General features: G+C 46.8%; 1 protein-coding gene across 2 annotated transcripts in view; it reads left to right on the top strand.

The window, feature by feature from the left end:
- Nucleotides 1–24,475, top strand: part of NTRK3 (neurotrophic receptor tyrosine kinase 3) — a 204,178-nt gene that overhangs the window by 155,929 nt on the left and 23,774 nt on the right. For both annotated transcript variants that reach the window (XM_053954740.1, XM_053954741.1), the window contains exons 13-15: nucleotides 9,280–9,410; nucleotides 13,438–13,610; nucleotides 16,973–17,216. In XM_053954740.1, coding sequence (XP_053810715.1) covers nucleotides 9,280–9,410; nucleotides 13,438–13,610; nucleotides 16,973–17,216 — 548 coding nt within the window. The remainder of the gene's footprint in view (nucleotides 1–9,279; nucleotides 9,411–13,437; nucleotides 13,611–16,972; nucleotides 17,217–24,475) is intronic.

Here is a 24,475-nt window from a genome sequence, read left to right on the forward strand (position 1 = left end):
CTCTTCTCTTCTCTTCCCTTCCCTTCCCTTCCCTTCCCTTCCCTTCCCTTCCCTTCCCTTCCCTTCCCTTCCCTTCCCTTCCTTCCCTTCCCTTCCCTTCCCTTCCCTTCCCTTCCTTCCCTTCCCTTCCCTTCCCTTCCTTCCCTTCCCTTCCCTTCCTTCCCTTCCCTTCCCTTCCCTTCCCTTCCCTTCCCTTCCTTCCCTTCCCTTCCCTTCCCTTCCCTTCCCTTCCCTTCCCTTCCTTCCCTTCCCTTCCCTTCCCTCCTTCCCTTCCCTTCCCTTCCCTCCCTTCCCTTCCCTTCCCTTCCCTCCCTTCCCTTCCCTTCCCTTCCCTCCCTTCCCTTCCCTTCCTCCCTTCCCTTCCCTTCCCTTCCCTTCCCTTCCCTTCCCTTCCCTTCCTTCCCTTCCCTTCCCTTCCCTTCCCTTCCCTTCCCTTCCCTTCCTTCCCTTCCCTTCCCTTCCCTTCCCTTCCCTTCCTTCCCTTCCCTTCCCTTCCCTCCCTTCCCTTCCCTTCCCTTCCTTCCCTTCCCTCTCCCTCCTCTCCCTCTCCTCTCTCTCTCTCTCTCTCCTCTCCTCTCCTCTTCTCTCCTCTCCTCTCCTCTCCTCTCCTCTCCTCTCCTCTCCTCTCCTCTCTCTCTCTCTCTCCTCTCCTCTCCTCTCCTCTCCTCTCCTCTCCTCTCCTCTCCTCTCCTCTCCCTCTCCCTGCCCCTCCCCTTCCCCTCTCTTTTCCCCTTCCCCTTTTCCCTCCCACCCTGCCAAGAGTCCCACTCCCTGTTTCCAAGAGCTGCTGGAGTGTATCAATGAGTTGGTGAGGACAGTGCTTTGTGTAAGATCTCTTTTGTGATACGTTGTCGTGGGGCTCTTGGGCATTTCACCCAGTGCAAGGACCTCTGCAGCCCACTCATTTACCCCTCTACCCATGTCTTGATATTCTCAGTCTTCATCCTCAGAAGGTGCCAGCTGTCTGCTAACCTTGTATACAGAAGGCAGAGCCTAAGTGTCCCCTCAGGATGAGAAGCTGGTGCTGGATGTCTAAGGAGACAGAAGCTGCTGAAGCTGGAAAGGCAATTTATCCTTCCAGCCTAGTGTCAGCCAGAATTTGAGAAGGTGCAGACAATGGTGGGAATCATTGGATGTTTTTTAAGTCTTTTGCCTGGAATGTTAGTAAGGTTTTGGTCTCATCAGCAGTGTTTTGTGTTCCCATGGGAGGCAGCTGAGGAGGAGTTGGTGCATGCAGAGACATTGGCAAACACAGGGTGAACCTGTCCCCAGGCTTTGTAGAGGTGACAGTAGCAAGGGGGACCAGAGTGACTGTCTTAACCTGAGAGGATCTTGAAATGTGTCTTGAGCACAAGCAGATTAAGCAGAGACTGGGTTGGGGCACAACTGGGAACCCATTTACAGCTGCCTGCTGCCTAACCCCAACCCTGACAGCCACAGGGAGCCTTGGGAGCATTTGGTTTCTTTTGGAAAAGTCTTCAATGTCTCTATACTAAAGGACATTTTAAACTTTGACAACAGCTCAGGTGAAGAGATTTACCTTGTTGGATCAAGAGAAGGTCCTGTTGATATGAGCTTTTGCTTGACTAATTCCAGAAAGTCATAAATCTGCAAAGAGAAAGAGGTAGATTCTGACTCAAAGGCAAGAACCCACTCCTGTGCAAGGCATGGATGTGCTGAAGGGTTCTTTCATTTGCTGTTGTAGTCATTGTCAGGCTGGGGGTGATGCTCAGTATCCTTCCTCTTGCTTTATCTCCTTTTGTTTAGATCTCCCCAGGATAATTTGGTTCTGCAGTTGGTTCTATAGGACTATGCAGTGTTGTGCTTCCTGGATGAGACTGCTCAGCACCCAGTAGCTGTGGGACACTGTATTGCTCTCTTCTTAAAATAATTGCTAAGTGGTTTGTACTCAGATTTATGGGACTGAAATGGATGAGAAGGGATTGAAGTTGTGCATTTTTTTAATAAGAATGTCAGGTGGTTTAAGGTGAGAGAGAAATTTTTGCTTAAAAAGTGAGTGTGGAACAGTGCTGACTGCATTCTAACTTTACTATTTTTCAGATTTTTTTTCCCATGAAGTAAATGAGAATTTTCTTTGGTTTGGGTTTAAACTTTGCAGATATGTCACACCAGGTAATGTCACTTGCTTCCAGGTGGTTGTCACAGTGTTTTGGTGAGGGAGCCTGGCGGGCTCTGGAGTTGCTTGTGATGAATTGCTGGTTTAAGGGGTGCTTGTGCTTTGCCTTTCTATCAGCTCTTTTACACACACACACCACACACACACACAAAAAACTCCCTTTCCATTTCCCTTCAGCTCCAAGAGCACTGTACATGAGCACTGTTGGTGGTGGTGGTCTCTGTGTGGCTGCTTTTGGAGCTGGTGCTGCAGCTCAGAGAGTGCTAATCCAGTCACTGGATTAGCTGCAAATCACACCCCTCTGTGCAGCTTGAGGGCTGTTCTGCAGCACCTCTCCCTCAAATCAGGGCTGGCTGGAGTCAGCTGGAAGCTGAGAGGCAGCGCTTTGGGTCAGGGCTTCTCTCCTTCTGCTATTGCAGCAGCAAAAGCCAGAGGAGCTGGTGATGTCCTGATTGCCAGAGGTATGCTTGGAAATGGTGGATGTCAGGTATTTCCAAAGCATCAGAGATCTGGGATGCAGAGGTTGCTCCTCTCCTGTTTTCCTGAACTCAATTGCACTGAACTTTAGCTCCTGGTGTAGATTGGTATAACTGGATCATTATTTTAGCCAAGATTGTCCAGCTAAATGCGTCAAGGCCTGTTATTTTTTACTGAGGTCCATTTAGCAGCGTGTAGTGCATTAGCTCTGGGTCTGCTGGGTCAGCTGAGCAATAAAGCCTCCTTCCCACCTGGGAGCTGCACTCATGCCTTGTGCTGCTCCCAAGGAATGAAGCGGATGGTAAGAAAATGAAAAGAACTGCAGAAACATAAAACAGCTTTCTCCTAAGGTCTTTACGAAGGAGTACGATCGTCAACTGAGCTGAAGGCTGTGGTTGCTCTACCAAGTTCCCAAAGATTCAGATATGCTTTCCATAAATCTCTGTGATTTGTGTCAGGATTGCTTGGTGCTTATAATCATGACTTTTTTTGAGTCCAAGTCCTTGAAGGGTGCCTTACAGAGGAACTTGGCAAAAAAACAGTGTCTGGGCACCGTGACGAGTTGTTGGAACGTGTACCTGGGCCCTTTCCCAGAGGTGGCTCATGTCAGAGCTGGGAGAGAAGCCACCAGAAGTGAAGGGCTACCTACTTGGAGTCCAGGCAGAGATAAGAAACAGCCCGTTTATGTCTCCATTTTTTATAATGGTGTGGGACTGATTCTCCCTTTGTTTACATGTACTTCACAGCAGTCCATGATTGAAATCAATATCCCCCATTGATTTTGATGGATTTGAACCAGGTGAGGAGGGAGACTCAGGCTCTGTGCACCCTGCCTATGTGTTATCTTCTCTCTCTGTGAGACAAATCTGTGAGAGAATGACTTGCCAGCCCTCCAGTGGCAGGGCTTTTTAATCTGGTCCTGCCCGATGTGTGAGCTCTGCTCTGATTGGGTACATCAGGTAACTCATCGAGTTTGGTTCCCATCCAGGCTGTGATTGACTGCCTGACATGAAGGGCTCTCTGCTTGGTACTTACATGTGGTGGTGACAAGATTTCCAGTGTAAATTGTAAGCTTTGTCTATTTGATTTTAATTGTGGCGGAGCAGCGGAGCTGTGCAGCATTTATTCACAAGAGTTATTCCAGCAGTGTCGAGGAAGAAATGAATGAATCACATTGACTAAGTGAGAACTTTGCTACCTTTTTGTGGACAACTTATGTAGAAAGAAAAGAGAGACAATTCTTTGGCATAAATTAGTTGTTACAGCAAATGACTCAGCCACTGCTTAAAAATGTCATTGTTGTTATCATTTATACAGCGCTGTTGATGCAAATGAGGCATAGAAGCTCATGAAAATCAAGAGCATATCTACAAAGAGCCCAGGATCAGACCCAAATCAGGATACCCTAGAAACAAATCTAAAATAAATCAGGTTTAAAACAGGGCTTGAACAGCAAGAGGGGCAAAAAATAGAGGAGGATAAAAAGAGAGAAGAAATGCCATGATATGAAAAAGCAAAGGCAGGGAGGAGCTGGTGATGGAGAAGTGCAGGAAAGGACCTACCTTTAGAGAAAACAGAGTTACATGTGGCAGGGGGAAGAAAAATTTATAGAAAATTGATATTGGTCTTTTCTAGGCTAGAAGAGGAATCTTCCAATGAAGAGGTCAGCAAAAGTAAAAGGAGATATGTCTATAATTTTGGTCTATTCCACCAGCAAGCTACAGGTTGTTTGTGAATTAATAGTCCAGGGTCAGGAAACCCACTAGAAATACAAGAAGTCTGCTCACTGTTTAGGAGTTTGAAAGAAGATGTGAGGAATTAATTGAAATTTATTAATTTAACAATTGAAATTGACCTGGTGTAAATGATCCAGCATGAGTAGTTTTGCAGTTTGCTCTAACTTAACTAGTGGCACTGCTCATGGTTTACTCTGGAGATTGATTTGTCCATTTTCCTCCCACTGTAGTCATCTGTGTCCAAACACAATCATGTGCATTCAGGTTTCAAGAGTATTAGCAAACCATGGTTTCAAAGATGCTGGTTGTGATGGGAATTTGAAATGCAGAATTTGCCATGTCACTGAACCCATCTCTTCTTCATCTGATGCCCAGGACTGATTTAGAATGAGACAGTAATTGGAAAATTAGATTCATGAAATGTACTCATACTGACTTCCCAATATCTGCTCATGTGATTGAAAAGTGGTGGTTATTCAAAACAAGGTGTTTCCACTGCACACAGTCTATTACCAGTGCCATATGCTCTACCTGGAATTTGGAGGTTGAGTCAGGGTCTCTTTGTCTTGCCCTTGCCATAAGATAGAGAGACTCTGCAATATGAGATTAAAAGATGGGAGAAGAATCATTGACTCTGTGATGTAAGTGGAAAAGTTCTGATTTTTCCAGGCTCTATCACAATGGCCAGTGCAGAAGTGACCCACTGGGACATGGTAGACTGATGTGTGAGGAAAGCAGAATTAATCTTGTTCCCTCTTCTTCCCCAGTATCCCATGGCTTTGTTGGGTTCACAAGTTTAGCAAACCAGAAGGTGTTTGTCTTGAGGAGAGGAACAGACATGACTGAGGACACATGGGAGCAAGTGATGGGGAGGAAGAAGTTTCTGGTTTCAGAGAGCCACTTTTCTGACTAAATTCACTTTAAGCACAGATCAAGTCATCTGCCCTGCAAAAGCTTCAGAGGTGGTTAGGTAAAAATCCCTTTGCAGATCCAAAGCTGCCATCCTTCTGCCTTGGCTCTTCCAGAGAAAGGGAAACTTTCTGTTTCGGAGACCATGTGTGAAGTGGGTCCCAGACTTGTTAATGGTCTAACTTACCCCCATGCTGCCATCACTGAGCTAATGTCATGGGCCATTTCCAACCAGCTGCAGGTCAGGTGCTCTGTGATGTGGTTAATGGGCTATTCAGAGGAACAGTGAAGGCCAAAGTTTGAAACACCTTCTCTGTGTGTTAAATCTTGATCAACAAGAAGGAAGGTGGGGAATCTGCACAACTTTTCTTCTCTGTCATGAAAAAACATACTGATCCGAAACCAAGGACTGGAAGATGTTTCCTTGTAAAGTGGAATTACTTTAGTGTCAGGCACTCACATCCTTCCTGTAGATACAGCATGGCTTTGAATGAGTTCACATCATGCTGTCAATTCTGCTTATTTTCCTGTCAGGTCTTGCTGTGGCTTCTGCATAGGATCTTCTTATGAATTGTCTTGTTGTCTTGTTTTTATAAATAAATGGTACATGGGGAGGAAAAAAATAAAAAGAGAGGTACTTAGGGAGAGGAACTTTGCATACACCTTGTCTACAGGGCTGACTGCAACACAGCCGAGACAGATTAGCACAGCACTGCCTGCCTAAAACAAATAAACACCAGCTGTTTATCAGACAGGGCTCGGCTTCCTCCAGGAGGAAGTAAACAGATTTATGCAGATGAACCTCTGAGGTGCCCTTGCAGCACAGCATCTTTCATGGCTATTTGGCCTTCCTCATGAGTTACAGCCAGGATGGGCGAGTGCAGAGATGGAAGGTGAGCACAAAAAACACTGCTGGCCACACCATGCCACAGGGGTTTGTCACTGCCTTGTGGTTAAACCTGTATTTTATAGTGGGTTAGAATTACTCATAGTGCTGATCTCGCTGTGAAGGGAAGAATTTGATCTAAACTTCACTACTTTAGGCCTCCAGCATGTGGAAAAGCAATTTATTATAACTCACTTATTATTCCATTTGTGCCTAAAATACTATGAAGGAAAATTTATGGCTATTTGAGGTTGAGAGAAATTGCAATCAGCAAATGTACTTTTCTGATTCTGCATTTAGATTGTCCAGTTGCTGTCAAACTACTTAACTTCATGACCCTTTTATTTTTATAACCACCCAAGTTAACTTTCAATCCAACAGTGCTACACAAGTCCACTACTGCAAAAGGATTGCTTCTCTCTCAATTCAACTCTATCTGCCACAATACCACATTTAATTCTTCATATAAATTTTCCCTGAAACTTCTCAGGTGGCTCTTAACAACTAGCTGTAAAATCCGGTCTCGGAGACAGATGGGATATTATTTTAATAATATAGACATAATTACACAGTTTGGATGCCAGCTCTCAGAAATGTCTGATAATTTATTAAGATGTTATTGGGAGGAAATATTGGGAGCTGAAAGTTTTGGGCAATACCCTGGAGAGTTTGGAAAGAGAGGTTTGCCATGGTTCTCATGGTTACTCATCAGAAGTGTAAAAATTCTTAAACAGTATTGCTGGTTTTTCTGAGGCTGTTTCCTATTTAACTTCACCTCACACCAAATGGGACAATCCTATTGTAATTGCTACATTTCTGAGTTTTTAAAAATATCCTTGGGCCCCTCTTAGTACAAGATCATTCCTCACAGCTTTCTTGATTGTTGCTATTTGGGAGACCAAGAATGCAAATATGTGGTTTGTCAATACAGTAAGACCAAGGTAACGTAGTGATGAGTGCTATAGAAATGCTTGCCAAGCCAAAGAGGATAAACCCCTTTTCCTCTACTCTATTAAGTAAATTGGTGCCATTTGAGCTTTTCTTATATTAGGATTTTCCTCACCCGGGTGCATTGCTTTACATTTCAACACATTATAGCTCAGATTTCTCCAGGTACTCCTTAAACACTCAGCTAAACCAGGTGGAGAAGGCAAAGCCCACATGTGATTTGTTCTCCCTGGCTGCCACTGCAGGTTTAAAACCAAAGTCATTTTGGATGTGTCTACCAACCTGTGCCTTAATGTTATTAATTTTATTAATATTGGTAAGAAACAGTTTTCAGCCTATTGAACAATTAAGAAAGGTCAATGGGAATTCCCAGAGAGGTGTCTTTCATTACAAGGCCCATTGCTTGTGCAATCTTGCAGCATCCATCTTCCCAAGCAAGCCAAGGGCCAAGAGATGGCAGCTCCATAAACCTGCCTCTGAGCTCCTAATTAAAAAAGCTTAATTGCACGAAAGCCATTAGGCTGCTTGTGTTCCATTGGCTTTTTGATGCATTAAATGGTACCTGTGTTGTTGTCAGGCACGTGACCCCTCAGGTTGATACAGGTGCCTGCTGAGGTGCCTGGGTGGCAGGAGCTGGTGGCAGGAGCTGGTGGCAGATTGTGACGTGTCCCTGCAGCCAGTCTGAAACCCAGAGTTAATCACTTCCACCTCCTTCATCTGCAGTGCCCCAAGGGAAACACACCTAATCTAAGGGACACATACATTTACAGCTCCTGTGGCACAAGGAAGAGATGAAAAGGGATCAAAAGTGGTCCAATTTATGAGCAAATAGATTCAGGGTTATGAACATCCCATGGGAGTGGAAAGAGGGCACTGTCCCACGTAATGGCTCTGCTTGAGGAGCCCTCTCATACATCAGCTTTTGCTGACTGGGCACTGGAGGAGGGTGCACAGCTCTCCACTGGCCTTCATGACCATCAGGCTGGAGCTGGGAGTGGTCTGTGCTGCCACAGTTCTCATGGTGATGGAAAGCTGCACTGAAGGACAGTTCATAGAGATGAAGTTTTGGATGCTGTCCCTTCAGAAAACCCTGTGGTGGCTGTGCATCTCTAACTGCTTCTACAGTTCATTCTAAGCATTAAATAAAATCTTTTTTTTTTATTGCTGAGGAGTTCTAGGGGTGCTGAGATGACATGAAGGTGCTTAGAGGTTTGCTGTGCCTTAGTACTGTCCTCAGAAGAGAGCAAGTTCCCCCAGTAACCCATGGCATTTAATGGTGGCACAGAGTCAGTGGATATCCCATAGTCACTAACCAGCCCCTGTAGGTGCCTGGTGTCTGGGCAGATTTAATCCTCAGGAATGACCTGTTAACTGAGCAAACCACTTTTCATTGGCCTCTGTACCTCTGGTAAATTAAAGCTACTGCTGTTGTGATTCTTCCTGAATGCTCGGTTGCTATTCTCTGTCAGTCCTCGCTGTCCTAAATGTCAGTGGAAAGGATCATTGAAACTAATGGGTTCAGTTCATCTGTTGTGCCAGTGATGGTAGCCTGGGATGACCTTCTTTCTGAGGGAACAGTCGTGTAGGGGAAGGCTGCAGGGTCAGGGTCCTGCTGTGGGGCAGTACTCAGCACTTGCAGCCAGCTCCTGCTAATGCCCTAAGGAGCATGGTGGTCACTGGTCCTCCTCCTCCTGAGAATGCTTTGACTTACCAAGCTTCAGCCTCAAAAATCTGTCATGTTTGAGTTTAAACTAATCCCAGATGAAATGCAAAACTCAACAGGACCTTCTAATCTCACCTGGCCTTTCATTGGAAGGATATGACCTTTGCTACACCTCACAGGAGATGGATTATTTCCGGGATCATTCAAAAGGGATTGATGTTGTTGTAGCAGAATTTGCCCCGAAGGTTCCTCTCCCTGAGGACAAGCTTGCCATGAGCTTGTCATGAGGACTGATAAACCTCAAGTACTTTCCTCGCAGATGTTTTGCATGAGACTAACTCCATCACAGAGATGGCTGCGTTCTGTGGGTGGGTAAAAAGATTCCCCGTAGATATTTTTGCGAAGCAATTTCAGTTCCCTTGCAGCTTGCAAGAAAATTGAATTAGTTGTTTTCCATTCACTGAATTAACCCTGATTCATTCTTCCCTCAACCCTCTCCCTCTTCCTCCCCTCCCTCCAACAGACGTCCAGCATATTAAGAGGAGAGACATCGTTTTGAAGAGGGAGCTGGGAGAAGGTGCCTTTGGGAAGGTGTTCTTGGCCGAGTGTTACAACCTCAGCCCCACCAACGACAAAATGCTGGTGGCAGTGAAGGTAAATGCCAAGGGCAAATGGCAGAGAGTAGGGCAGGGGCTGGCCAGTGAAGCAAGACTGGATGAGCCTGTGTGGGAAAGGGAAGCAGGGGAGGGCTGGGGGCCAGGGGTGGAGATTTATCTGATGCCGGAGATTGTGGTAAATCTACTTAGTCACACAAAGTTTCAGTGTTCCGCTTCAAGGTTGTCTGTTCTCACCAGTGCCAAAGCCTCCCTTCCTGCTGACATGGCCAGGAGACAGACAGGGAGGAGAGGCTGGGCTGGGAGCTCCTGTGCAGCTGCAGCAGTACAGTGTGGATCCAACTCCCTCCAGCAGGCACTGTGGCCCTGCTCCTTCTGGATTTTATCTTTTTGTGTAACATGCAGAAGCTGAAACATAAAAAGGCCTCAGCAGAAATGAGCAATGAAAGCTAAGCATGATGAGCCAATTTTCTGGGATCAATTTGCTGCAAGATGGGCAAAGCAACTCGGCTCGGCTCCACTCTGCTCCTGCTTGCCTAGCCACAGGTTGCTCCTGTTTCGGGTATTTTAAGCCAACATGAGTTCAGCTTGGCTTGTGCTGTGCTGCTTGCATCCTTGTGACATTCCTCGTGGGAGCTGTGCCCCATCAGTGTGGCTCTGGGCAGAGGAGAACACTCAGTGCAGAACTGTGCTCTCCTCTCAAGTGGCACCAGTGGGCAGAGACATAGTTTAATCCCTTGGATTTAACCAAAGGAGCTTCCTAGCTCCTTGGAACAAGGTCTGCATTTGAACCGATGCTCTAGAGGGAAAAGGTTCCAGCACTCTCTCCAAAGAGCTGGAGGCATCCAGTTTCTTGTGACTTGTTCTAATCATTGGCAGCTCAAGCCTTTTTTTTTTTAGCTCAGATGTGCCCTTTTGCTCCAGCAGTGAAGTGCAAGATTGCGCCTCTCACCTCTGAGATGGGTTAAAGCTGAGGACATGAAGACACCCACGTGATTAATTGTTTGATTATAGGGTTGGTACATGCCTATCAGTGTCAGCCATCCCTCAGCAAGCCTGGCTCCCGAGTCTCTGCAGAGTTTCATTTGCATGTAGGCAGAAACAGCATCCAAACTTGTTTCTGTTAATTGCTACTATGAGCTTACATCTCCAGAGTGCCTTTCATCCTGCAAGATCATACAGCTACAGATCTGGAGCAGGGCCCTGGAATCTGGCTTCTTGCCAGCTCTGGGAGTGGCAGGGAAAAAAATCCCTCTAATTTGGGCCACGTTATAAGTCTGAGGGAAGAAAAAAAAGCAGGAATAAAGGCTTTACATATTAAATTGAGATTTGGCTGCAATTCCTGAAGATCTCATGCCCCCAGCTGAGGCTGAGAACTGCCCCCCCAGTCCCTGCAGCTCAGGGCAGCAGCAGGACACTGGTTAAGGGCAGCTGAGTCCACAGCCCAGGGCCTGCCTCTACCCTGCTCTCAGGGACTCTCTCCCAGGGCCAAGGGAAGGGGCTGTGTTGCTCTCTCACTTAAATGGACTCAGATTTTTAGCAGATCTAAAGGTTGCAGCCCTGCAGATAAACTGAGTTTTGATGTGAAGGCATGGACAAGCTTCCTGTTTTATTCAGCTTGCTTCTAAAAGCATCCTAAGAAATGCACAAACACTATATCCAGCAGAGTGTTAAGGTGACAAAGTCAAGTACTAGAAATGCTGGAGGGGCTATGTTCAGGGCATGTCCTCTGAACACCTTATTTTTAATTTCTCTGGGGCTGCTCCATTGTGGGGATCACTCCTGTGCTGGAAGCCCCCTAGATGTGAGTGTTCCTGTTTTCACAGCCCCCCAGCAAGTTACTGGGGTTGTATCATCCCCTTTTGCAGAGGGCAGATGCACAAGCAGGAAAACTGAACTGAAGAGATCTGTTTTAGGTGAAGGGTGGAGTTACCAACCTCTCTCTCCAGCCCCATGGACACCTGGTACCTGACTCAGAGTGAGCCCTGCTGCAGCAATAAACACATGGAGCTTGTGGAAACCTGGCCCTGAGGCTGCATAAGAGGGGATTTTCCAGGTAATATTGGAACAACTGGCACTTCATGAGGACAGCTGCAACCTGCAGATGCTCAGGGACTTGCCAGAAGTTATGGAGGAATTGTGTGATGGAGACACAAAAAAAAAAAAAAAATCCACCCTAAACCTTCCTGGGAGAGGCATTCCACTGATTTTACTGAGACATCCCTTCTCTTTCTTTGGTTCTGGTCTTCTTTCCCTGTTCTATCCCTTCCAGCTTCCTCATTTTTAAATGCTTGGCTGTGCAACCTTAGCAATGAGGAGGGGGTTAATAACTTTTTTTTGGTGTGTGATATCAACAAACTTACAATCTTAACACCTTATAAAAATGATTGTGTGTGAAGGAGATGAAACCTAAACTCACTGCAGCTTGAAATATTGTGTGCAACCACAGGAAAAAGGGGGAGAAAAGAGTGATGGGGGAAGGGACTATTTTCCTGCAGAAAAATAGGGTGGCATCAACATTATGAAGATATTAAATGACTAAAAGTAATTGGGTGCCTGAGATAGGGATGGATGCTTTGCCATCTGCACCATGTAACTAACATTCATCTAAATATCTCTAGTCAAGCTATCCCAAAGGGCAAAGAATTAAAATAGATTTATGCCATGTGAATAGCACTTTGGGAGGGGCAGAATCAGATGAGGCAGTGTCCTAAGGCTTGGGGAAAAGCCTCACAGCAGGCCTGCTCCAAGGGGAGAAGCACCTTCTCTGGAGGAGTCTCTAGAGCCAGCAGCACCATGGGCCAGCCCAGGTGCAGTAACAGAGTGCTGGGCCCCATCCTCCATGCATATTTATCATCCCTTTTTGCACATAAATTGCATCCTGCAGCTGCTCAGGCCACCTCTGCTGTCTGCATGGGGAGATTCAAGGCACGGGGAGAGGGGGAAGGTGTATTTGTGTGTAGGTAAGGGGAGAGCTGCCCAGTGTCCCCACCACTAAAGGGCAACTGGTGCACATCAGACTGACACAGGATAAATGGAATAAGTTTCCTTGAGTCCTTTTCAGGACTTGAGTCCCTTTCAGCTCGTGTTAGGCTGCACAGTTAAAGCCAGAATTGGTCCTAAACAGTCCTGGCATGTGGAGGATGCAGAGAATATGATGCACAGCCAGAAACTCAAAACCAGACTCTTCATTTTCTTACCTTTTTGCAAAGACTGTGCTGATTCTTGTGGCCATTTCATCTTGTCAAATGGTCAGGACTTAAATTTTTTTATCAAGTTCCCTCCCTTGACTCCCTGAGATGACAACAAGCTACTTTCAAGCTAACTCTCTAATGCAACTGCTCAAAAATGCACACACAAGCCAAAACCCAACCCTGGAAAATCCTCCCTTGTCATCAGCTACGGCTACAGCAACATCTTCATGGCAACTCTGCAATGTCAGGCTGGTCCACACCACCTGAAGCCTGCAAGCTGCCTTGCAATGGCAAAATGGCATTCTCAAATTGTGGGAGATGAGATATTCTCAATAAGGATACTGATTTCAGCATCAGTCTGCCAGGGGAGTTGTTATAAACAGCAGGGAATAAAAACATGATTTTAAAAATTATGAGAAAAGACTTGACAGTGTCCTTCTTCAGAGGCAGTTTGAAAAATCCACACAATAACTGCACAGCCAGGCAAATCCATCTTCTGAATAAAGGCAGTGTAGTCAGCTATTTCAAAATAAAAGACAGATAGCAAGGACTGGCTGGCTCAGGATTTTAATAATAATGAGATATGAAGCCATTCGCCCCTAGGTCACCAGTATAAATTCTGCCCAAGCTGGGAATAATTGGAAGCTATTACCCTCTGAGGTATGTTTGCTGCTGCCTTGGAAATGAGTTGGGGAGCCCAGTGGGACAGTACCTACAGGAACAATACACAAACGTGGTGCCACCAGCACAACCGGGCCAGTGGCTCCTCTCCCCTCCCTTCCTCATCAGCTCCTCGCAGATGCTGTGACCCCTTTGTTCTGGCTTTTCCCCCACCTGAGCCCACTCTGTGCGTGTCTGCATCCCCCATTCCAGGCTCTGAAAGACCCCACGTTGGCAGCCCGCAAGGATTTCCAGCGGGAGGCAGAGCTGCTCACCAACCTGCAGCACGAGCACATCGTCAAGTTCTACGGCGTGTGCGGTGACGGCGACCCGCTCATCATGGTCTTCGAGTACATGAAGCACGGTGATCTCAACAAATTCCTCAGGTATGTGGGAATGAGGCCATGGGAGGTGCTGTGGGGCTGCCCCACAGTCTTGGGGAAACTTGTTCTAGCTCAGTGGTGCACCAATGGTGTCATTATTCAGTGGGCTGAGAAGTGAGAGATGGTTGTTCCAAGGGCAGCTTGGAGGAGGTGATGATACTCACCAGATTTAGGGCTTTAGTAGCCCTATCCCAATATTTTCCCTTAGGCAATCTCAGGAGATGTGGAAACCAGAGTTTTGATCTCCTGCCTCAGCAAGTTTGAAGCTGCAGGGAGCGTGGCTGTGATCCTTCTCTGCCCTGTGGCGACGGAAGGACATGAAGCCACAGCTGTCAGCAGCTCCAAGCCCTGCACATCCAGCAAAGCCATGTCCCACTGAAGCAGAAAGGCCACTTGCCATCACTCCCTCAGCCACTGAGCTCCTGCTTCAACAGCACAAGGATCAAAATATTCCTTTGAGAAATTTGTTGGTGTCCTTGATCTGGTTTGCATCCTGGGTGTTCACTGGTCACTGGTTCTCATTCCTGCATTCAGAAAAGACCTGAGAAATGTTGGAGGAGTCTCAGGCAGTGCCTGTGGGGTCCATACCTGTTCCCTGGTCCCTAACCTGTGGCACCAGGCTACTCATGAAGTCAGGCAAGGCCTGAAGAATTGCTCTAATTACCTTCTCTGTCTCTAGAGCTCCCAATGCCTCCCATCATCATTCAACCATTTCATCAGCCTGAGGCAGATCATTTGTGTGCTCTGTATCCATCAGCACCAAGGGCCAGGGAGCAGCTGTGGGAGGATGTTTATGATGCTCTTCTGCCACAAAACAGAAATTCCACTCTGAAACCTGCATGCAAGTGGAGTGGTACTTACCTCTTGAAATAATTAGTAGTTTTATTTCCCAATATTTAGAAAATTGGACCCTTGATATTTTCCTGTTTTGACTGCTAAGTGTGAATATGATTGCAGGAGGAACAAGAGTCTTGTGCATGGCAGGTCTAGATCTGGAGTTGGGATACACTCACTGACTATTTTTCTACCAGCACAGTTTCTGACCAGGAAACACAAGTTTTTCCCTGAGGTTTTCACTTCTAAGCAATCAGCCACACCAGAAGAATATAAGGAAGGATCCTAGAGATTTCTTCTTTCCTCTGCCAAGTGGAAACCTGTCTCCAGCTTCTTTGGGGCATTTGCAGGGCAGTGGGTGAGCTGGGAACATTCCTGCATTGATTTTCGTCCTCATTTTGGTATGGTTGTGGGTAGATTGAATAGGATTTTATAGCTCAGTCCCTGTCTCAAGCTCTGGATAAATCCAAGACATCTTTGTCAAGGTAGGATGAGTGAAGGCTATTGGCTTTACAGAGCTCCCCATTCAAGGGGGAGCAGCCTTGGTTACTTGGGACCTTCTTTTGTCATACCTGGAGACCTCAGCAACCTCCCAGCAGCAGCAGATTGAACTCTGCCACCAGCATGAAACCAGGAGCTGGGCTGAAAGCGTGTTTTAGCCCAGATTGGTGATGCAGTGTTATTTCAGTGCTTCAGCCTTGTGACTGAAGGCAGGCAGTCTGAAAAAGAGTGAGAGACGCTGTTCTTCAAGTGCTTCACAAAGAAAAACTCAAAATTGACCTATCCTTTTTCCTGGCAGAACCAGCAACCTTTTTTCCTTAGAGGAGTCAGATATTACAGCTGAGGAACAACCTTTCTCGCTGCTCTAGTTAACCTTCCAAAGAGCACAGTGCAAAACAGGCTCTCTCAGTGTCTCAGAAAGATGTTGTGTGCCCACTGCCAATGCCTGATGGAATTGCTTCACTCAGCAGTGTGTTCCTAAGGCTGAAATCATGCTGGAGCCATGGACCCCTCATTCCCATGTCCCAACTCTTTCTTGGGATGTGTCTGAGAAACACTCATGCCTGATGAAATTCATCTCCAGTCTCATTGGAAAAGAAAGCTTGTTGTATTATCTTTGGCCTTTATGAAGGAAAAGAAACTTTTCCAGGTGTGTGGTCCCTGGGATTGCAACTTCTCATCTTCCAGCTGTGCTTAGCTGCCAGCTTCTCCTTCCTGTACAGCCTTGGAAAAAGCAGCTATGTGTTCCTTTCCCTGCTGGAATGTGGTAGGCAGTGAAAAAACCCTTTGTGTCCTAATGGAAGATGGCTTTTGGGACAAGGGAGCTTAGACCCTGCAAAGAGGCACTGAAAATGCCTAAGGGGTCATTTGGAGAGTCTGGGCTTTGTCAGGTAAGGCATTTGCTGGTCAGGAATGGGGGCTGCAAGGGGTCAGGAAGGGTTGATGATGCAGAGCTGCTTGGAATCCCTCAGCCAGCAGCATTTTTTATCGTGGAATAATTCACCCAGCCCACAGCAGGAGACAGTGACTCCTGGACACTGAAGGCCAGGGACACTGGGAGTCTGTAAGACACTCAGATGGACTTTTCCTAGTTTAACTGCAGAAATTGGAAAAGCAGTAAAATGGAAGAGGCTCACTTTAGACCCAGTTTCCTAGAGAAAAGCACAATAAATAAATTCCCCTCAGTGTTGTTAGACCTTTGTGGGCTTCCCAGAGAACAGAGAGTTTTAGTGGCCTGAAACATTAACTGGTGAGGCAAGGGGAAGCACCAGGATCAGCACGTTCCAGCTGGGTTAGTGGTGGCATGTGCTGGCATGGCTCCTCGTGCCTCCCAGGGCCACAACAGACCCTGCTGTCTGCACCAGGCAGGCTGCAGTGGTGGTGTCCTGCCTCAGAAAACACTGATAGAAAAGGTCTTGTCATGGAGAAATGCAGGCATGGCCTCCCAGGGAGCGTCCCGAGGAATGGTGTGCATGGGAGTCTGCCTGCAGGTTGGGGTTGGGGGGGCAGGCTGGGTGTTCCTGGCACAACCCCCCACTGCCTTGGGGTCTGCAGTGACCACATCCCTCTCTGTTCACTAAGGGTGTCCATCGCTTCCCCCTTTTCCTTTTGTTACTGGTTTTCCAGCTTTTGTTTCCTGTCAGCAGCAGTTTTGATGTAGGGATAAGAACACGCTGCCATTATAGACCCGCTCTGCAGTCTGCAATAAGTTGTTGCCAATTGCTGTTAGCTCAGACAGGCAACAGGCTTTGTTAGAAAAAGCTTGCAGAGTTCTGGTGTTCCCCTTCCTGTGAAGCAGAACCACAGCCAGACTGTCATGGGACAGAAAATGAATTTCAGAAGAGGAAGCCAGAATGGTGACTTTTTCCCCTAAAGCCTCAACCTCCTGGTTTTTCTTACGTCTTTTTCTATCCTCACAGTGCAGAGCTGGGGGCTGGTCCCCATCCAGCAAGAACAGTGACTGTGGGATTCCTGTCTCCTGGTCACTTGTGAGACCCAACTCTGTGCTTTTTGCTTTTTCCTCCCTGTAGGGCACACGGCCCAGATGCTATGATCCTCGTGGATGGGCAGCCTCGACAAGCCAAAGGGGAGCTAGGGCTATCCCAGATGCTCCACATCGCTAGCCAGATCGCCTCTGGAATGGTGTACCTTGCCTCCCAGCACTTTGTCCACAGAGACCTGGCCACCAGGAACTGCTTGGTCGGAGCCAACCTGCTGGTGAAGATTGGAGACTTTGGGATGTCAAGAGATGTCTACAGCACTGATTACTACAGGGTAAGGCAGCTGCAGTGGCACTCTGATGCTCAGAGCTAAGGGAGATAGGAAATGTTACAGTAAATCAGTTTTTGGAGCCCTTGGGCTCACTTGCTTGGTTATTACCTCATTGAAACATGTGCACAGAAGTTGATCAAGCATCCCTAAACCACTGTCCTTAATCCTGTTCAGTCCTGGCCGTGCTTGTAGTTCTGACACCCATGCTGATGCCTACATGGATTCTGTGATACCCCAGCACACAGTCACACGCTTTTGGATGGCTCTGAAATCATTCCATCCTTACTGCCTATTTTTATTCCTTGTTTTTTGAAGACATTGACAAATTAAAGGTAATCCAGAGAGATGATAAATACTACAGGCTGTGACCTCTGGTGTTAGATTAAAGAAACTTAATACAGGGACCTAGAGAGAAGGCAACTGAAAGACTGACTGATAAGTGCATAAAATATGGAAGAGGAAATAATAGTCAATTTAGGTTTGACCTCAGAACATTTTTTTTTCCAGCAGGGTCATAATTTAAACAATGGAATAATTTGCCAGGAGTAGGTTGCTGAGAGCTTGTCATTAAAGAAGTTCAGGAAGCAGCTAGACAAAAATGCCTGAGTTTAGTGTAGAGGCTAATCCTGTACTCATCTCTGGGGAAAGATTCGATGAGCCAGGAATGCCTTTCCAGCCTTTTTTCCTGTGATTTGTGCTCACACTGTTCCCTTGTCTTGCACACTCCCTCTGTACCTGTCTGCACTGTCCTGCCTGCCTGATGGCAGCATCCCTGGGGGAACAGCATTTTTCCCTTCCCAGCTGCAGGAGAAATGTGATGTGAGAACTGTTTTGAGCACACTGGAGTAGGAGTTTGTCTCTGGGCCATCCACCAGCAGGGAAGGGCTTCTTAGGCTAGGGAGCCGGGGTTTCTATCCTGATGCTTGCACGGAGGCTGATTTATTTCTGCTTGCAACATGTGTGTTTGGCATGGAGGATGATTTCTCCCAGCTACCCAGAAAGGGGTGGCCTATTGTCTTGACCCAATTCCGGAAGTTTTCATTATGTTATAGCTGCCAAGTGCAATTACTGTGCTGGGGAGGAAGAAAAACGTGATCAGATTTGTGCTGAGATGTATCACCTCTCCCAGGCCAGAACACTGGATTGCCACTGGGTTTAATTACCAGTGAGGGAACCAATCTTCATTGTGCCACAGAAAAGCCCATGCTGGGAGAAGGTCTCAGTGCAGTTACTGGGCACTGATGAGGAAAGAGAGGTGATGTGGTCCCATAACTGCTGAAATGTCAGTAGGAAAGAGAAGAGCCCAGGGGAGGATGAGAAGCAGCACATGTGATTACCCAAGTTCTTGCCTGTCTTCTTCCCTTCAGCCCTGTAAATCCTGCCCCAACCAAGGCACTGCTGGACACAATCCCAGCCGAGCTCGTGCTCCTGCAGCACCAAGAGCCCTCTGTGCAAGGGGAGAAATTGCTGGCTGTTGCCACAGCTGGGAGGGCTGAGATGATCTCCACAGGCCAGTTTATTGTCGTGGGGTTTTTCGTCTTCTCTGTGGTGGTGTCCTGTAGCCCTCATTCTGTCTGTGCAAAGTGCTTTGCTGAGGACTGCTCCGTGCTGTCTCATGCAGTGTCAGAAGACTTTTTAGCGAGCTTTTCTCTGCATACACAAATTCCCAGTGAACTGTTATCACCTACTTACCAGAGCAAGAACTGAGTTTCAGACCATCACAGCCTTTTGTTCTTAGTTGATTTTCCTTTTTTTTGTTTTCACTTACATTCAGTTGTTTAAAACCGTTGATCATAAAGTTAATTCATTGAGGCCTTATCTGTGTTAAAGTCCAAAGAAGGCTTCTAGCAAAATAAGGTTCCGATTGCCCATATTTACACTGGTGGCATGAGGGGCAGAGGGTTTACATCACCTGCCCAAGGCCAAAGCAGGAATTGGTGACAGAGCTGGGAAGCCTCCTCAGGCCAGCAAAGAGAATTCCAGGGGCCCGGTGTCCTTCATCCCCCCTCCAGGCACAGTCCAACCACACTCCTCCCAGAATATGAGCAAACAAGCTCAAGTGGGAGAACCAAACTCGTCCTTGGTCTCACCTATGAAAGTTGGAGATTTGGCTGAAGAGTTGAACTTTCAGTCTTCACTGCTGTCCCTGGTCACATTCATGATCTGCCTGGTGAAGTTTCCAACTCTGTTTTCCAGCGTTTGTGCATGGCAGCTTTCCCCTTCAGACAGCCTGCCAGTGGGACCTGGAGCAAAGTTCTGCTTCAGTTGGTTCTAGAAAATATTGCTTGGTGTGTCCAAGCTACAGCCCTGGGAGAAGCTGTAATTTGTCATCTTCTGGAAACACAGGGAGAAATCCCACCCCAAGCTGACACAACGTGACAGGACTGGAGGTCTCTGTGAGCACTCTCTTCAGTCTGCTGGGTCCCTGTGTTTGCTCCTGCCCAGGCCCTGCAAGCCTGGATAACTGGGTATGTGGATATATTACCGTGTTCCAGGCAGAGGATTAATTCCTAGCCATTTCCTTTCTTTCCCATTTTTTAATCTTTTAAGACAAAGAAAGTACACCATCTGGCTCCTGCATTTGTGGGATGCAAAAATTACTTTAACAAAGGTGAGCTGATTAATTTTCTGTTACACATTTGGGTACAGAAAACAAACATTTGCGTAACAAAAACAGCAGAGAGGCTTGTCCCCCCTCTCTGCAAGCTCTCCATGCTCTGCCTGAAGACTGATGCATCTTCTTCCTCCTCCATCACAGAGGGATCCCATCAGCTGTTGCCTTTTAACCTCCTTTCGAGAAGACAGAATGGACAGAAAATGATTGTGGAGGTGGAAGTGGAGGGGGGAGGTGGAACAGCATCTGACTGGAAAGCAGAGGAAAGTGGAGGAACTGGGGAGCCAGGGAGAAGTAGCCCAGCTTCTGTGAGAAGAGGGAGGGACGGGCTGCTGAAGGAGCATTTCTGTGCTGTGTTGTGTAACGTGCTGTGCAATCTTTGGTGTGGGTCTCTGTGGGAAGGCGGGATGGAATATATCCACAGTGGAGAGGAAAGGTTTGGGCGGATTTCATTTTCCTTGTTGTTTTCTCTAAAAAACGGTGTGAGTAGGCGATTTTTTTTAGGTATGACTCAGGACTGTGACAGCAGGTGGTGGGACGCTGCAGGTCAGGGACATGGTGCCTCAGCCAAGCTGAGGGTGGCATGGAGACTGCAGCAAGTGAGGCACAGGGTGCCTGCCCAGTGCTGTCCTGGAGGGTGTCTCGGTGGCTGTGGGGGAGTGTCAGAGCTGGGGGCATCACCAGGGCTGAGATCAGAATCCCCAGCTGCTCTTTCACCCTGCACACTGGGGTTTGGTCGCTCCAAGAGCCCTTCTGTGGCTCTGGACCCACCCAAGCTCCAGTAATACCAAAATAATTTTCCATTTTTTCCCCTAAATGCATACTTCAGTTACAAAACAAAATCACGTGGCAGCTGTCCAGGGCAGTATTTCTTCATCTTCAGATGAGAACACAGTCTACAACTGTAGTCAAGACTCCTTAATAACTGCTGAGGTGATGTCCTGACATGGGTGGGACATCAGCAGTGAAGTCACATACCAAAGAGAGAAAGGATTTATGTAGACATTAAACCTCATGAAGACATTCCTCTGCCCATATTTCCTCTGTCCTACTCTTCTGGCATCCTGCTCCAAATCCTGGGCTGGGCTTGACACTTCTTAGGGATTTAGCTCCATCCTTTCACAGAGATCAATCCTGAGTGTTCTCCTGGTCATTTCATCAAGCAGAACACACCTGCTTGTCAAAAAAAAAGACATATGCAGGACTTGAAAAGGGCTCTGATTTTTTTTTTTAAATTTATTTCTAGCAATACAGAGATAATCATAATGACAAAAATGCTCCCCATTTCTGTGTCCTCACCACTCTGGAGCATTGTTTGGATTGGGAGAAACAAGGTTTGCAGGAAGAAGCAATATCTTTTAATAGAACACACGATATTGTTGGAAGGGGGAGAAAGAATGAATTTTAGGTGCACAAACCCTCTCTGAGTTCTTTTTTATTGTTATTTTCTGTTGTATCAGTTGGTTTAATAAAAGATTAATATCTCTTCCCATGAACCTTGGCTCTCACACCCTTAGACCATCAGAACCAAAAAATTTCTGCTATGACTTTGGCCTTAGGTCAGTGTTCCTTAAAAAGTCTGGGATCCCTCCTCCTCTGAAGCATGAAGGTTTACTGTGTAAACAATTTATTTCTTCTCTTTCTTTAAAATGGCCAGCAAAACCCCCATATTCTTGATAATTTTCAGTACCCATTTAAGGTTTCTTTCTGATGGCAATCTCTCATCTTGACCATCTCTTACTGTTGTTCTTTTCCTCTGCCATTCAAGATTGGCTTCTTTCTCATGGATACAGCCAGTTGTTTTTCCAGTGAAGTTTCCATGTGTGCAATAGGTCACTGAGATTTAGCAGCTGCCTGGGTCGTGCTCCTTTGGAGGCTCATCCAGCATGGTAGATAAGACTAACAAACAGACAAGCCTTGCATTTAAACTGGATTTAGTCTGACCCACAGTCTTCTCCATAGAGGGCTCCAAAGATAATCACACCATCACTGGTGCTCTGTTCCCACCAGCTCTGAACTCTCTGCAGAGGGTCAGCTGTACTCTCCCTACTGCCTTTTTGTGCAGGCTTGGCAGAGCCCCTTAGAGCTCCTGTGGATCCCTCAGCTGCACAACAGCCACTGTCAGCCCCCTGGTGCTTTCTCTGTGGTTTTGCTGTGCAGCTCATGCAGTGTGTGTGCAGCATGAGAGGTGGATCCCAGCACAGGGGAACTGCTGCCCAGCCCTGTCAGCACCAGGATGGAGCCCTGTGATGAGTGTGCTGGGGCTCTGAACCATCACCTGCTAAGGGAAAGGCCAACAGGCACAGGGGAGGGAAACTCCCTCTGAATTTCTAGCTGGCATGTGGTACTGCCTTACTTTGGGAGAGAAAATAAGCTGCCACTCTCAGGTTTTATGGTAGACCCAGTGTACACTGGCTGTAAGTCAGCTCTGGACAGAGAATGAGCCAGGCTGTGCACTCAGACAGTGTCCTCAGGCTCAGCTCAGTGCTGATGGTGGGGAGGGGCAAGCTCAGTCCCTGGCCATGCTGGCTGTTGTGGGGGATCTCTTGTAGAAGGTACAATGTGTGTGTCACGTTCAGCTTCACAATCAGCACCATTCCTAGCACCTCAGTGCTGTGCAGAGGCATCTGTGCGCCACCTTTTCCTCTTCTAGCCCTTCTCTGAGGAGGAAAATGTGATATGCTGCTCTCTCTACATCCTTTCTGCTCAGAATTTGGGAAGGTTTCACATCTATGTTCTATTAGGAAGAAGACTTAGAAGTGAAAAGTGTTTTAATTTTCTGCTTCTTATCTGGGATTATAGAAATATATCTTGCTTTGTCAGACCTACAAGAGTAGGGGCAAAAAAGTCTCATAGTGACCTGGAGATGTGACTGATACAGATGTGCCAGCCAAGCAGAGCTACAATATTCCTATGTGCAAGAGCCTGTGTTTGAAAGTATTACATGCCCTTCTCAACATCTGTTTATCCCACGTGTCCCATCACTCCAACCCCTGATTTGTTATTTTTTTCCGTGTTCTTACTGCCATCACTCCCCCTCGATGACATCTGTATGCCTCTTGAGGTATGGATGGCTCATGCCATGGTGCCTCACAGCTGCCCTGACTGGGGGTTTGAGGGCAGAGAAACCAGATTCCTCCTAAGCTGCAGGAGGTTTGGAAAGGGGAGGTGAGGGAATGCTCAATGTGGGTGTGTGGCTGAAGTGTCTCTGTGCCTGTCCTGGTGTGCTCTGCGTGCAGGAAAAGTCAGTGTGATATTGAACGTGCTGGTCTTTGATATCTCTGTGGCTCCTATAAAAAACTCTGCAAATTGAATTTGTGGCACAGCTCCTTATCTCCTGAAAGGAAGATGTAACAGCATCATCTTGTGTTTTAGCCAGACATTTTCCCTTAACACTTCCCCATTTCTACACTGAGGGAAAAACAAACGTTGAGTCTTTTTTCTTTTTTTTCCTCCTGTTCGAAACCTTAAGAGCCCTTCACACAAAGCAGCTCAAGTGCAGAAGAATTAATTGGGGAAATTAGGTTGTGCTGTATTCCTGGCATTTCCTCAGAAACGGTAATTGCCCTAATTCTCCACCCTGTCAAGACCTGCATCTGCACCCTGTTTTCTCCCTCTCCTTTTTCTCAATGTCTACCTGTTGTTCTCCTGCTTGAGTTGCTGTTTTCATGCTGTTGCCATTTATTTCATTCCAGTAATGAGAGGGATGTGGCAGGTGAAGAGCTCTCACAATCTGGTGACATCTTCTTTGAAGCACAGGCACAAAAGAACGGTTTGTTTTTGGGAGATAAAAACTCCCTGTTCTGGTACTTGACCTCCATGCTCACCTCTTCTTCTGCTTGGGGTATGTTGCTGCTGTCATTGCAAGTCATTTGGCTCAGAATTTTTGTTTAATACAGTCTCAATATTCACCTAAACACTGACCTCCAGCTAAATCCCTGTGTTCTCCCCAAACCCTCACATACCTACTGAGAGCTTATCAAACTTAGGATCTTTCAATCAAAGCTCAGCCCCATTTCCCAGGCATTTGAATTGAGGCTTTTGATTTCTCCCAAACATCAGGCTGAGATCCAGAGGGCTGGGAGTTCAAAGCCTTTCATTTTAGCTTCCTGATGGTTTTTAACCTTCCATTTGCAGAGGTCAAAGATGCAGCCAAACAGGGAGGAATTGTTTGTTCAGTATTTCCTGACCTAAAACACCTGAGGATGTATATATGACAAGTTTGGATTCAACAGAGATGATTCTTCTAGTCCATGTCCATGCTGACTGGACTTTGGCTGCTCTTAAAAGCTGTCCAGGCTGATCTCTGCTTTCCTGGGATCTGGGGAGAGTTCTGGGAGTAACCAGTCAAATGCTGGAGCCATCACTGGGGTAGTGACACATCCCCAGAAGTTAGAGTCAGTTCAGTTCAGAAAGCTGGGGCTGTTTCTCAATGCAGCCAAACTACCCAAGTCTGTCACCTCTGCTGTAAAAACTTGAAATAGCAAATTTCCTGCAGGGAAATTCAGGAACCCTTTCCTTCAAACAATTCCCTTTGCATAAAACTTTACTATGGAGGGCAGGACTCTTTTCTATTTTCAGTGTTCCCTGGCTGCAGCCAACAGATCTAGAGAGGCAAAAGAAGCTACTTGTGTTCCCCATCCATCCT

This window comes from Vidua chalybeata, chromosome 13 (assembly GCF_026979565.1).
Source record: "Vidua chalybeata isolate OUT-0048 chromosome 13, bVidCha1 merged haplotype, whole genome shotgun sequence".
Taxonomy (NCBI): Eukaryota; Metazoa; Chordata; class Aves; order Passeriformes; family Viduidae; genus Vidua; species Vidua chalybeata.